We start from the raw sequence: 15064 nt of genomic DNA on the forward strand, positions 1-15064 counted from the left end.
CAGTATAGCTTAGTGATAAAACTAGAATCAGGACATTTATCTGATCTTTGATCTGTCACTCATTTGTAGGGTAATTATTACCAAAGCACATTGGCCATTTCCCTGCTTTCAGAAACATTAATGAGGCAGGAGACTGTGTTCTTCTGGCCTGTCGGGTCCATCAGTGTCAGATATAAGTGCCTCTTTCACTTCTCTTAATTCTAGACCAAAAAGATGGCAGTAATTCCTAGAGGATTCTTTGTGTGACTTATATGTCTGAATGTTGTGCTCTCCTAGACCTACGATATAGCATCTCTGTAGTCAGTATATTTTAGCTTTTAAAATATTTTCTGGAGCTTTAGATTTTTGACTAGTTGTCCTTTTTTTAAAAAAAAAAACATTTGCCTTCTAAACATGGGGAAATTGACCCACCAACTGGTGCCTGTAGCAAATCTTTGAAGATTCGTGATATTTCTTTCTAGTCAAATGTTTATTAATGTGAAACTTGAGCCATGACAGACTGTTTTTTGAATATTACTATTCACCAAAAGGAAAAGTATGTTGTCTTCCACAACCTCTTAAAAGAGGAAAGTCTCCATATACAAACGGCTTTCGTCAAGAGCATAAATTGTTTTTCTTCCCCCCTTTCTTTAGGGTTCACTGTCAGACTTTCTTAAGGCTAATGTGGTCTCTTGGAACGAATTGTGTCATATTGCAGAAACCATGGCTAGAGGGTTGGCATATCTACATGAGGATATACCTGGTCTAAAAGATGGCCACAAACCTGCCATATCTCACAGGTAGAGCTAAATTTATATTATTTTCCCAAATAATTCAGTATTTGTTTATTATTTAAACCCTGAACAAAATTGATTTTTCCCCTAGTTATCTAATCATGCTATAGGAGGCAGAATGATTTTCATTTGTTTTTCAAATTAGTTTTGAGATTGGCCAGGAAATAATTTGGATAATGTATATATTAACATCATTAGCTTACTCATTAGTCATCATTAATTTAATTACCAATTTATGTTTTAATTAGTCTCATTTTGAATGCATGGTTAAGAATAAAAGAGTATTTTCTCTAGATCAAAGGGTATATGTGTTTAACCTCAAAACATGATTAGCTCTGAAGATGATTATAAACAGGGATTAGGTGATATAATTCAGAAGTATCTTTTTTGCTTATGTTTTGAGTGACCATATGATCATTACCTGAACTGAGGTGGCAGGAGGCATCATTTGAACAAGAGGGTTTACTTAATTGCCTTTTTCAAGAAAGAAATAATACTTGGACAAAATAGGTGTCATTTTCTCAAAAGGGAAAACATTAGTTCCCTTGAACATGGGATTCAGTTTGTCACTGTGTATTTAACTTCTTCCAACATGGGACCAATTTGTCATCTTGTAGTATTCAGTTTAAAGATGGTTGCTTTAAAAGTAGGTATAAACTTACTCACTTAAAAAATACTTAGTTGAGTGGCACCAGGTGGTGGTTTAGGTTACTGGGAGGATTAATTACTTTAAAGCCAACTCTCATATAGATTCTGGTTTTGGAAACTTCCACCTTCGAAATAGCTCCCCTTTCTTCTTAGCTTCCTATATTCAGTCTAACTGCCTCTTCCTGGGTTTTCACTTCTCATTCCATCCTAGAGTGAACTGAACCCCTAAGGTTATTAGGATTACCTCCCCCCCCAAAATTTTTGAGTCTAAACCTGATTGGTTTTTGTAGCACTTGTGAGCATTTCCCTGTGCCTCCTCTGTCCCACTCTTGGTTTCTATACACACACATTTAACCATTGTTCATGGCACAAATGTGTTTAGCTCAGGTATAGTAATCCTAGGATGGACCGGTTGAGGCTGGTGTACAGAGGACATCTGGTTGCCTTAAAACAGTTACTCTGTTCAGAACACCAGGATCCAAGTGGAGCAGTTGTATGTTCTTGGTGCAAAATTTCTGTTATATATTCCTAGAGATGCTTTTGTGCAGTGAGGCTGAGGAGTACAAGAGCCACTAAAATAAGGGACCATTCTAAAATGTAGGCCTGTACCAGAGAAGGCCCCGATTCAGCTATTTTTAAAAAGGCTTAAATTTTGGTTTTTAAACTTGTGTTTTAATGGGAGTTTCTAATGATAAACTGCTATATTCTTATCTTAGAAAACAACAGTTTTATGATTGGTAGATAGGAATGGCATAGATAACATGTAGGCTGGATAGTATTTTTGGAGTGGCACTTCTTTATAAAACTGTATTATGGAAAGAATTCCTTCTTATTGCCCATGTTATAAATAGGGGTTTGTCACTGTATTCTTTATTGTGCTTCAAGCTGTGGAGACTTTGCTTAGGCTTTTTCTCCACTTTTTTTCTGTATTTCATACTTCCCAGTGACTATTTTTTATAGCATATACAGTCTCCCTCTTTCCTGCTTTTAATGAAAGTTTTTAAAAGATGTACCTTGTTTAAACTTAGTTTGAATACTCTTTCTTTTTGCAAGGGACATCAAAAGTAAAAATGTGCTGTTGAAAAACAATCTGACAGCTTGTATCGCTGACTTTGGGCTGGCGTTAAAGTTCGAGGCTGGCAAGTCCGCAGGTGACACTCATGGACAGGTAAGAATGGTAACTACAGCCTGTAAGAAAAAATGTCTTGCCCCATATTTTCTCAGCATGGCATACCTGGATTACATTCATTTAAAATATTTATGGTGGTAATTAGATTGGCATTCTAACATAAAATGACCATTGTAAGATTAATATGTTAAATTTGCCGAGGAGACATTTTCATAAAATGGTGGTGGACTGGTTGGTACCTCAGGTGGTTTAGATCAAACAGTTCGTAAAATAACCTAGACAGATGTCATGGGATTCTATTTTAAAAACTAATCACAGAAGAATCCAAGACATTTTAATAGGCCTCATTCTTAGGGAGTTCTTAGTATTAACTCAGTTTTAGTTCTTTCACTATCTTAAGAGGAATGGAAGAATAATCAGTCACTGTTCATGCTACAATGTATTAAGATCTACTGCCCATTTTTCCAGACAGCAATTGTATTATCTTGTTTCTTGGTCTTTATTGCTTCATTTACTCTTTAATAACTTTATAGCTTTTTTCTGAATTCTCTCCAGAGTTCAGAACACTTGTAAAGCCTGAGCAAGGAGCCTAACTCTAGTCCAGGTCTGCACACAGAGATCGCAGTAAAGGGAGCCTTTAAGAAGGCCAAAGGGGAAAGAACGTCATCTATACACTTTATTCTCAAACACTGCGAGGCTAGAAAAGGTGTTGTCACTCCTACAAAGATGACTTTTAATCAGAAAACCAGTTTGACCTGAAAAGTGACGTTTTTTCCACAAAGCCAAATGACTTAGGCTGTGGCATGATCTTCTCTTCATCTTTCAAATCATGCAGATTATTTGGTCATCTAATTCGCAGCTTTCTTTTTTCTCCAGCATATCCTGTTAACTTCCAAGAACACAGTTATCAGAGAACCATAGCATAACAGATTTGGCAGTAATGACTAATGATTTAAGCATTCAGTTTGGAGCAATGGTCAGCAGTCATAGTTCTAGAAAGGCTGACACCAAATGTATTTTGAAACAAAGGCAGTTTCGTGGAGAATATTATTGAGAAGGGGGTTGTGCAGGAAGCCTGGGGATAAACTTCTGTGGTTATCATATGATTTCATGAGACTAAATCCAGTGAATAGTTTAATCCTTTGGTACCTCGTAACCCTCTAACCCTGTTTTTGTAAGAAAAAATTTTGGGACTCATTCATATCTTTTTACACTCTCATGGTTGGGTTACATAATGAGGTAAAAATAACTAATTACTTATATCAGTTGTTCCTTTGACTTTAAATTTCATGGACCAGAAAATACAAAAATGTGAAAATTCATGTTCTTACACATTTTTATATTACACTATTGTACAATTAAAAGTTATTTAAAGTAGGAAAAAATTAAGCTTTTTTACTTTAAAGTATTCTTATTAAATGAATTAAAAACTTGAACTTTAGGGTCTTAGTAACCTGTTTTTATTATGTATTTGCGGATAATCACAAAATTCTAGTCCAGAGATCACAGTCACCTGAGGGTGGAGCTCTTTGGAAATGCCAGTATCGGGCTGCTCCCTAGATCCACTACTCGGACAGATTCTGATCACCTGCTGGCTCACACAGGGGTTTAAACATCCATATGTGAGTGTTGTCAAACACCAAGCAAAGCTAGCTGTACAAGCTTAGTAACCATTGTTACATTACTAAGAAATAACCAAATCGTCAGGGACAAACAGAGAACTCCAAGACAATGCATGAATAAACAAACATATAGATTTTGTACAAATAGTTCTAACAAGTTTGTCCATCCTTTTTTGGCTAATTCTTTTCACATTTTGTGTTGTTTATTAGTTTTCTTAATACAGAGAAAGAGAAACCCTTAAAGTACTTTTTTAAAAGATACATTTCAAACAGTATGCAAAAGTACAACTTAAAACTATGTAAGTTTTCTTCTCTATTCCATCCTTCTCCCTACAATTATTGTTCAGTTTCTTGTGATTACTTCCAGAAGAGGAGGAAAAAACTCTTAAGCACGTTAATGTATTTATTAAGTGTACCCAGAAAGGACCTTAGTGTATGTATGTGTACGTGTGTGTACACACACAATACACACACGCAGCTTTGTGTCTTGATGCTTTCATCCTATAGTATTTTGGGGAATTTTTCTCTATCAGCCTTCATAGATTTACCTGATGTTTTTTAAGAGCTGCACGGTAGCCTCTTTGTTCGGTCAGTCCCTGCTGGTGGATGCCACTGCTCTTTCCAGGGACTGTCTCGGCTACTGCATTATTTGAAATGGAACAAAATTCTACTCTGCTCTGTAGTGTGGTGGTCATTACCTGGTTACATTATCTGACATTAGACCACATTTGGTTTTGATTCTTTTTACAAGATTCTGTTATTTCACAAAGTTAATGAATACTTTTTGCTTTCAACATCTTTTTCAGGTTGGTACCCGGAGGTATATGGCTCCAGAGGTGTTGGAGGGCGCTATAAACTTCCAAAGGGATGCGTTTTTGAGGATAGATATGTACGCCATGGGATTAGTCTTGTGGGAACTGGCTTCTCGCTGTACTGCCGCAGATGGTAAGGGGAAAACATTTTTTAAAAAGATATATACATATTACACATGTATGAAAAGGGATGATTACACTCAAAGGTACTATTTTAAAGTACAAATTTTTATTTTTTTTTAAAACAGACTCCAAGAGGTGGTAGCTTAAAGAGAATTCAGGAGGCAGGGAATGGAGGGTGGGCAGGATGCATTGATCCTTCTACCATTGCCAGATGTTTTGCTGGGCACTTCACACACCTTTAGATTATTTCTTAAAATACTTTGGAAGTAGTAATTATCTCAGTTTTACAGAAGAGGAATTTGAGGCTCAACTTTTAAGTAGAAATTAAGTAGCTTTCCTGTTTTTGCCTCAAAGTGGCAGATGGTGAAACCTAGATTTGAAACTCTGACCCAGACTAGAGGGAGGACTGCTGCTTTGACTGGCCCCCAGGGGTGCTGCCCCAAGGCTCTACAGCCAGTTCTCGTGGTTGAGGAGACGAATGTAGAGTTGGGGGCCTCCCAGGACACTCAGGCTGAGTCTACCCATGTACCTAACGAACCAGATTGAATCTAACAGTCTGTCCTCCATGGCACAGAACCGAGCACACATTGGGATTTACCACAGGTTAAATTCTGTCTCTTTAAAACTTTGAAAGTCTGATTTGATTTAGACATTAGTTTGAATGTTCACTAGGCATAGCACCTGGGTTCTAAGGATTCTTGTTCTTTGTTCTTGTACTCCTTGTTCAAGTCCTATAAATATTTGCATTGATTGATAGATAATAAAATTGCATGCTGTATATTCCTGGTGTTCTAGATTGGATTTATGGTGTTCTAGATACACTGTCTTTGTTGCTCCTTCTAAAGTCTCTCTCTTCAATTATGTGATAGTTTTTGCATGTGAGAACATAAGGCAAACTTTCTGTTAAACTCCCAAATGTAAATTTACATGATCTGGAATTTCAGATTTTAAAAGGTATAATCAACCTATGTTTATAAGAATACTTGCTGAAGTATGGTAACAGTCTCTTAGTGTGGGGCAGGGGGTCAAACTCATTTTCACGGAGGCCACATCAGCCTCGTGGTTGCCTTCAAAGGGCCGAATGTAATTTCAACTTGTTAACAGTTAAGGAGTAGTTACATTTATAGAGCCCTAAAATTATTTTGGCCCATTGAAGGCAACCACGAGGCTGACAGGGCCCCGGTGACAATGAGTGACACTGCTGGTGTAGGGCACATGAAATTTGCTTAGGGGCACTATGCTTTTAAAGGAACTTACTAGTGTGCTCAGGAATTCCGGACAGCCATTCGTTCTTCCAGGATTGGGGGTTTGGCACAGGAGTGGATCCAGAACCTAAGAAAGTTTGAAGCAATTTGGATATATTCTAAGCTTTGAAGTCTACAGGAAGAAGAGTAAGGTATTCAGTGTATTTTTGACTGTAAATGGAAGAGGAAGGACATTTATTATGGGCGTTTATGGAAGCAGGAGGAGATGAAACGGCAGGCATCATAGGAACGTACATTTCCTAAGAACTTCATTAATGTGAACTCTCCAGAACAAACCATTGGGTATGGTTTTATGGAGGATACACAGGGCCCTGCCGTTCAGTAATGTATGGTTTCATTAAGGTGATCAGTTTTTTCTTGCGCTATTTAACTCTAGAGTGAGGTAAGTGTGGATTTTCTAGCCCGGTGCTTGGTACATAGGTATTCAGTAAACATTTCTGTATAAATGTAATACCTGAGAAATAAATATAAGGAAATGTTATGGGAGTTTAGAGGAGTGAGAAATGGTTCTGTTATTGGGGAGAAAGGTTTATTGGGGGAATTCTTACAGAAAAGGATGGATGCTGACATCTCAGTTGCCTGGCACGTGCTGTGAAGTACTTCATTGCAGATCAGGCATTTCTAACTCTTAGAGGCTGGGGCAGAGACAGTGTGAGTGTTGCTAAAGTGAGTACTTTAAAATTTCTTGGTAGCTAATTGTTGATTCAGTTCAGTGATTCTGAAACTGGAATGCGCACTAAAGCCCTGGAAATCCTGTTAATTCAGATTCTGACTAGCATGTCTGGATTGGGGCCTGGCAGTGACACCTCTTAAAGCTCTACAGGGTCCGCGCCAGTGCCCTGCGGAGCGGCTTTAAGTAGCCAGGGTATGAAAGGTGCCCTAGCAAGTCAGTCCTCTGTCACTGGAAGTGCTTCAGTAGCGCCCTCTCCAGGGATCCAGGGTTCTTACATTTGGAGAGCATGGAGTTAAAGGGCCTCCTTTGGGGTTGTTGTAACTTATATTCATTCTACCCAGAAGAATTACGTGCATTTAAAGAGCTTGTACGAGGTTTACGTTTACATTGAGACACATCTGGTCACTGGTCAGTGACAGGTGCCTGTCGAGGGGACATAGCACAGTGATGGAAAGCACAGACTTCAGTCATTCAGATGGATTCAGATTCCAACTCTACCCCTTAGCTGTATGCCCTTGTGCAAATTATGGGACTTTTCTGAGCTCCCTTCTTATTTGTAAAATAGATGTAATACCACCTTCAATCTTTGAAGACAAAATGGAAGTAAATGTGAAGTTTCTGGTCAGGAGAAATGCTCATCAGATGTGAACACACTCCTAACTGCATTTTCCTGTTTGAGTGGGTCTTAGAAAAAAGGAACTACTAATGTTGTTGAATAAATCTTGTCTGTGAAGGCCTGTTCTGACTTGTTGAGAACCCTGGAGAGTATGATTTAAAAAATCTAAATGTATTTTTGTCAGTTCTGAGAGCAGAGAAGTGGTATGACTCTGAGGTACATAATTTCGCATGTGGAGCACATTGGGAGTTTGAGCGTTTTCATAGAATAAATATGGTTACAACAGATTGAACCCAAAGTCTTCAGAGATGGCAGCGCCACTATTTACAGTCTGCTCTGAATTAGAAGAGGGGTGTGTACCTTAAAGGGATACTACATTTGCAAATATCAGGGGTTCCCTATGTGTAGAATACAGATAGAGACAGCCCTTCCTCACAGTAGGCAAGGAAGCTCCTTACACAATCCTTAGCAGAGTTACACGCCTAATCTGACGTTTTGATTTCTCCTAAATTAGAGTTTGGGTCACACTGTGGTATAAATCCAGTTGAGACTCCGCTGCTGTCCTGTCATTACAGCACCTAACAGTTGGGAAAAGGTGATAGTGTTTTAGAAAGTTTGTCCCACTTTGGAAATCAGGAAGATTTGAATTAACATGATTGGTTTTTTTGTTTTGTTTTGTTTTGTTTTTACATTTTAGGACCTGTAGATGAGTACATGTTGCCATTTGAGGAGGAAATTGGCCAGCATCCATCTCTTGAAGATATGCAGGAAGTTGTTGTTCATAAAAAAAAGAGGCCTGTTTTAAGAGATTATTGGCAGAAACATGCTGTAAGTTACGCAGTTTGCTTCACTTGAAATGGGAATAAAATGCTTTTCAGAGGACTGATTTATACCTCTGTACATTTCTCTTCTGGAATGATTTTCTGGGGAGGTGATCTTCGTACAGAATATCGTGTTCTAGAAACAATCAGCGCTGTGTTTGCGTAAGGCTCATGGGATGGCGAAGTCAGAGTGCTGCAGGACTCCCATCTCTGGTCCTGTGTGATGACTTTGTCTCCTGCTGGGAAAGCTTCCCGGGAAAAGGAGTTCCTGGCTTGGAGCCTGTGCATGGTTAGGTAATCTTGCTGATCACCACCTTCTTACATGATGCTGCTTTAAAGTGAAACACCTGGTTTTTTCTTCTCCGTGAGGATTTGTTTCAGCCTTCTGGTTTGGGGTTGGAAGATTTTCAAGTTCTTAAGGATGCTCTAAAACTAGGGACTAGGGTAGGCAAAGTATAGAACAGTATTGCCCTGGTTATTTTGGTCTAGGTATAACTAGGAACATGGATAAAACTAGGTAGAGAATTCTTGTGGATAGCTAACTTTTCTATTTAATTGCAAGAGAGAAATGTTGATCAGTAACTAAGAAAACAATAAAAAATTAGTAGACCACCTTGGTTTTGAATCCATTTCAAGGGTTCACACAGAAATGTCTTGGTTTATAAACAATGGATAGGGATTTTTGGAATTAAAAAAGTTAATCGCCTACTGTGGTAATCTCCAGTGCTAAAAAATTTCTTAGTGCTTTTCTAATTTTCCTGTGTAAAATACTCAAAAGTGAACATTGATAAAAAATATAAAACTTTGCTAATCTTGATACTTTTCTTTAACCCACAAAAACAGCCAATTTCTTTATGGAAGTTTTGTTCTATTTCATAATAGAAAACAAAAATTGCTGTGGCATTTGAAGATGTTTCTCATTTTCAGGGAATGGCCATGCTCTGTGAAACGATAGAAGAATGCTGGGATCACGATGCAGAAGCCAGGTTATCAGCGGGATGTGTAGGAGAAAGAATCACTCAGATGCAAAGACTAACAAATATCATCACTACAGAGGACATTGTAACAGTGGTCACAATGGTGACAAATGTTGACTTTCCTCCCAAAGAATCGAGTCTATGATGGTTGCACCATGTGGACACACTGAGAAACAGGACTCTGAACTGGAGCTGCTAAGCTATGAAACTGCTTACAGTTTATTTTGTGTGAAATGAGTAGGCGGTCTCCTGGACGTGTCGAAAAGAAGACCCTCGTTTAAAACCGTGGCTCTGGGAGACTTACGACGTTGCCTGTAGCAGAGACGTGAAGGACATGAGACTAAGAAACGTTGCAAATTCTATAAACTTTTGAAGAAGTGTACATGAAGAATGTGGCCCTCTCCAAATCAAGGATCTTTTGGACCTGGCTAATCAAGTGTTTTGAAAACTGACTTCAGATTTCTTAATGTCTATCAGAAGACACTAATTCCTTAAATGAACTACTGCTATTTTTTTTTTAAATCAAAAACTTTTCATTTCAGATTTTTAAAAGGGTAACTTGTTTTTACTGCATTTGCTGTTGTGTTTCTATAAATGACTATTGTAATGCCAATATGACACAGCTTGTGAATGTTTAGTGTGCTGCTGTTCTGTGTACATAAACAGAGTCATCAAAGTGGGGTACAGTAAAGAGGCTTCCAAGCATTACTTTAACCTCCCTCAACAAGGTATACCTCAGTTCCATGGTTGCTAAATTATATAATTGAAAACACTAACGAAATTTGAATAAACCGATCCATGTTTTGTAACAAGGTATTACAAATTCACTGTGTTATTTAAGGAAAAAAGGTAAGCTATGCTTAGTGCCAACAGTAAATGGCCATCTGTAAAGCAGTGTTTTAGCTTTTCTTGTGCTAGCTTGTAATTTAAGGGAAAAAATAGTGCTGTTGTTTTGAAATGAAAAAATGTCATTTTCCACTTCTTCCCATGTTTTAAAGCTTCATCTTTTATCTAGTTCCCAAAATATTGCATACTTACCTAAGTATTTTTTTAGGTGTGCTGTGTTTGGGGAAATTTGAAAATTTAAAGCATGATTTAAAATTTTTTAAGTGAGCTGTGACACTGGAAAGCTCTTCATTTTTATTCTTTTAAAATAGATTTTTTCCTATTTATGTATGTAAAATTGTGTTTTTGTTTTTTCATCAAACAGTGTGTGGGATATTCTTTATCACTGTTGTAGGATCACCTCAGGAAGTGTCATTACCCAGAATCCCTCACTCTCTGCTTTGAGACTTGTAACTCTATCACCGTATTTCTGCTTGGTGCCATCTTGTCAGAGTAATATTTGATGTCTGTGATATGTAAAGAATTATCCTAGGATAGAGACTGTAAATGTTAAGCACAGATTTCAGATGTTACTGCTTTAAAACAAATCAGGGATAACAAGTTAAACTTATAACTTAAAATATGCAATGACATTTAGAGGTAACCAATGCTGATACAGGTAACATAGCCTAGCCTCCTCCTGCAAATTGCTTTCACAACTAACTCTAATATTATTTTAAGATAGTTCATGCCTTATCCTTGATAAGAAAATGGAATTGTTGGTAGGCACCAAAGTGCTTTTCAAAACAACATAATGTCACAGTGTAATTGGATTTTCTCAAATTTATGCAGGCCAAAGTGAAACATCAATTTCCTGAAATTTTAGATTACTCGCCAACAAATAGCCAGTATTATGCTATGTACTTTTTGTCAGGTCATTTTAAAATCCATACATTAATTTTATAAAATAATTTTTTACATGTCACTATCAAGAGCTCATCAAATGGCTATTTAACCACACAGTACATTTTACATATAATATGTACTTACTGTCTGGGAAAAATAAGTTATATTATTTATAAGTAATACATTGGTCACCAGACTCTAAGCAGGGAGGGAAAGGAGAATAAATGCATTGTTGTCTGCCGCACACCATGCAGAATGTTCTCGTCACACACCACAAGCCCAAGTTGTAGTGTTGTTTTTAAGAATTTCCATTTCAATGTTGAGTTCACTTCTTTATTTCAAAAAGTACTTTGCCTCAATTTCTTGATTTTATTTTGCTTCTCCTTTGAAACTAATCAAAAAAGGAAAATAATGAGAATAGTTCACACATAGAAATTATCATCTGAAGACATTTACACCTATTCTAAACATGTAATCCTCATTGTAAAAGGTTAAAAAATCCAATCCAAACAAAAGGAATATTACGGCTACTCGGCTGTTGTGAGCACTAGAGATAAATTTTATCAGACCAGTTATTCACATGATAAATTTTTCTCCATGTTAGAGAAAAATGTTCAGAAATCTGGGTATTGTACTTAAGTAACCAATTTTAAAACTTGTATCCTTTTCAGAACTGTATTAACAGAAAAACACTTTTTTAAAGAAGTTAAATAAGAACGTTCCAGTGACTACCTGTCCCGATACCCAGGTCTTGTTAAAACTTTCTTTTGCAGGGCATTTTTATGTTTGTTTACAGGAGGTGCAGAGTGGGCAAGCTAACAAAAGTTTGAGTTAGGGATACTAAAAAGAAAGATCAAAGAATGAGAAAAATTATTACTTTGTTTTGGGGTGAACTGAAACCTCGATAATTTTTTCCTCGTGTGTATGGTGCTCCTTATGATTCATCCTGTGTTTTGCCTTTCCGATACCTGGTGGAACTGCTGCTCTAACTCGCACTCTTTACCTTGCCCAGGTCTGCGTCTAAGGAACGCTCTATGATCCACTGCCATGGGACTAGTGACGGATTAACCAGTGTTTGGCTTTACGCGAAGTCTATGCCCTGACAACTCTTGTGTGTATTTCAGATGCTAGGAAGTTTTTAGCATGTGACGTGTGATTCTTGTTTGAATGTTTATTACAGGTACCTTGTGAATTCTAGAACAGAGACTGTGCCTCACAATTGTTGGTCCCATGAACTACTTTTTTTTTCATGGTAATGTTTTTGAAAATACAATCAGGAAACCACGCAAGTTTGGAATTTAAAATAGAATCATTTATCATTAAATTAAAAAAGAATCTCTTCTTCCCCTCTTTTCCTCACCCCTACATAGGTAAAATGCAGGTGGTAGGGGAGGAAACCCTGGCCAGGTGAAATTGTAGTTTGGTAGAACAAACTGGTTACTGTTTAAAACAACTGCTTCACCACAGATACTTTCCAGTTTCTCTTTTTTACTTTTCTAAATTACTTTTTAGGAACATTTGGTATAATGTGCATAAAATTACTTACTGATTTATGGGCAAAATGATACAAGTAGCATCTTGATTGAGCATCATTTACCTCAGATACTCAACCAGCAGTACATTTTTTATGCAGTCTCAACCCATATCCTATTTGTTACCTCTCAAAATATTGGAAAGCAATTATTTTAGCTTTACTCTGTATTTTTTGTCAGTGTTTTGGACACAGGTTGTTGTACTACTGTCAAATTGTACTTGCTATTTTTTCTGCAAGTATTTAACAAAAAGCTAAAAAAAATAAGCCCCGTAAAACCCCACCTTGGATAAGTGATTGTTAAATATTGTACAAATAAAATGTATGCTATCCCCATTCCATCCCCAACTTAAATAAAAAAATGAATATGGCACGATTTGCATATGCAGTTTTTTTTTAGCTATCTGTTCTTTAAGAGGGGAGTAGTAGCTTTGTGATTTGTAGTGAGGCTTATACCTTGAGATTTGCAGTGGGGATAATGGTGAAAAGGGAGGCCTGTCAGTTCCCTCCTTTGTTGTCCAAGCAGGTTGTATTGCCACTAAAGTATTTACATTTGTCCTGCGGGTTTTAGGGAGCCAGAGGCTAGACAGATTAGCTGTCTTGTCTTTTCACGTGGAAATAGGAAACAGGTGGCTTAGGAACTAGTCGTCAAAGATATAAACTGTATTACCAATCTGCAACCCATTTACCAACTAGATGGAAAAATTCTGGCATTTTCACGTAGGGTAACAACAAGAGGAAGCTAGCTTCCACTCACATTTTTAACGTTACAAAGGTTTTGTTTATATGGTGGCTTTTGAAGAAACCAGTGGAAAAGCCCCACATTGTCACCTGCAGTGTCACTGTTCACATCAGTGGCTTCTTAATTTTTTTTAGAGTGAAGGTGAAGGAAGGGGCAATAGTTAAGTTATGGTGGTTTCAAAAAATCTGCATTGTCTTCTCAATCAGATGAAAATACAAGCCATGATGGAATCTGCATGGAATCCACAGAAAGACTGGAATCCTTTTCTAGTCTGTTCTGCAAAACAGATTCTTCAGAAAGTTCATACAGTATATACTCAACATATATAGTGTTACGGTGCAGTCAGTGTGGACAACAGGTTTAATTCCTCAGAGCTGTACACATACTTGGGCACATGAATTAGAAAGGTTTTTGGGTTTTTCATAAAATCCTGTTTTTGGTAGGGCACCTGGGGGGATCACGTGAGTAAAAACTGCACTGAATTCTCTTAACACTCTCCTCCCACACCTGGCTCTTTTGACCCAAACTGAGGACACACCAGAAGGCAGTACCTCAGACACTCCCACTGGGCTCTGATCGAGCTGTTCAAAAAGGCTACATTCCCCCTCTCATAAACGAAGGGAGTGTCTTTCAACAATGTTTGTTTACATTATTCTCTCAAGTTTTTTACTAGGGCTTTTCAGGTTCAGTTTTCAGCTCGTAAGAATTTAATAGGTGAAGTTAGTCTAAACGTTTTCTAAGTATACTTCAGCTTCTTTGTATTAGGGAGTATGCAAAGAGGAAAATCAATATACCTCGTCTTCTCAAAAAATGACTTTGGAATGTAGACATACCCTTAACTGTATGATTTTTGCTAACCTATTTTTTTTTCTAATTTGCCTTCTGTTTCACTGAATGTGAAAACCCACCTTGCTACTTAGGTTTTTAATCTGTATACCTGGATGCTGATGGATCTTGACGCAGCTGGTAGGTACCACGGAGGCAGATGAAGGCTCCCAGCCTTTCAGTGGCGTCTTCACCTAATAAAAATTTGTAATCCTCAAGTCAGTTCCTTAGGTACTTTTACAGTCAAGGGACAATTTTAGCTCAAGAGTAAAATCCTTGCTTCTACTAATAGTGATACTACCACGTTAAAATATTTTGGCAGAACACTTGCTAGAAATCTTTTGAGGATTGCGCAGAACCAGCACACAAGCCTTGGATTGAATGAGACTGCAGAAAGCAAACTACAGTGATCTGGACTCAGAGGGCAGGCCGCAGCTATGCATGCAAAACAATAGGTTGTCTACTGAAAAGCTACTTTTATGCACAGTGACTTCTATTACACACCCAAGACTTCTTAAAAACCAGACAAATCATTTCTTGGAGCGTTCTTTAAGAAATACATGGTAAGGAACCATTACTAAACTTCCAGTCTTAGTAGCAGGGGCTTTGGTGTCACACAAACCTGATTTGAACCATGCTCTGTCATCATTTTCTGCCTGTATGATTCTGGACACTTCCCTACTATGTTAGTCTTCTCATCTGTAAATAACAGAATGGAAATCATAATGGCCTTTGACAGTTACAAGTACAAGTAGTACCTCGGTACTCATCGTTAA

The 15064-nt window shown here is 37.6% G+C and overlaps 1 protein-coding gene across 1 annotated transcript in view; it reads left to right on the forward strand.

The window, feature by feature from the left end:
- ACVR2A (activin A receptor type 2A) overlaps nucleotides 1-13097 on the forward strand; it is an 89182-nt gene extending 76085 nt beyond the window's left edge. Inside the window, exons 7-11 of the mRNA XM_024569677.4 lie at nucleotides 634-779; nucleotides 2475-2589; nucleotides 4979-5117; nucleotides 8359-8489; nucleotides 9410-13097. Coding sequence (XP_024425445.1) covers nucleotides 634-779; nucleotides 2475-2589; nucleotides 4979-5117; nucleotides 8359-8489; nucleotides 9410-9604 — 726 coding nt within the window. The 3' untranslated portion in view covers nucleotides 9605-13097. The remainder of the gene's footprint in view (nucleotides 1-633; nucleotides 780-2474; nucleotides 2590-4978; nucleotides 5118-8358; nucleotides 8490-9409) is intronic.
- The last annotated feature ends 1967 nt before the right edge of the window (nucleotides 13098-15064 follow it).

This window comes from Desmodus rotundus, chromosome 2 (genome assembly GCF_022682495.2).
Source record: "Desmodus rotundus isolate HL8 chromosome 2, HLdesRot8A.1, whole genome shotgun sequence".
In the NCBI taxonomy this organism is placed as follows: Eukaryota; Metazoa; Chordata; class Mammalia; order Chiroptera; family Phyllostomidae; genus Desmodus; species Desmodus rotundus.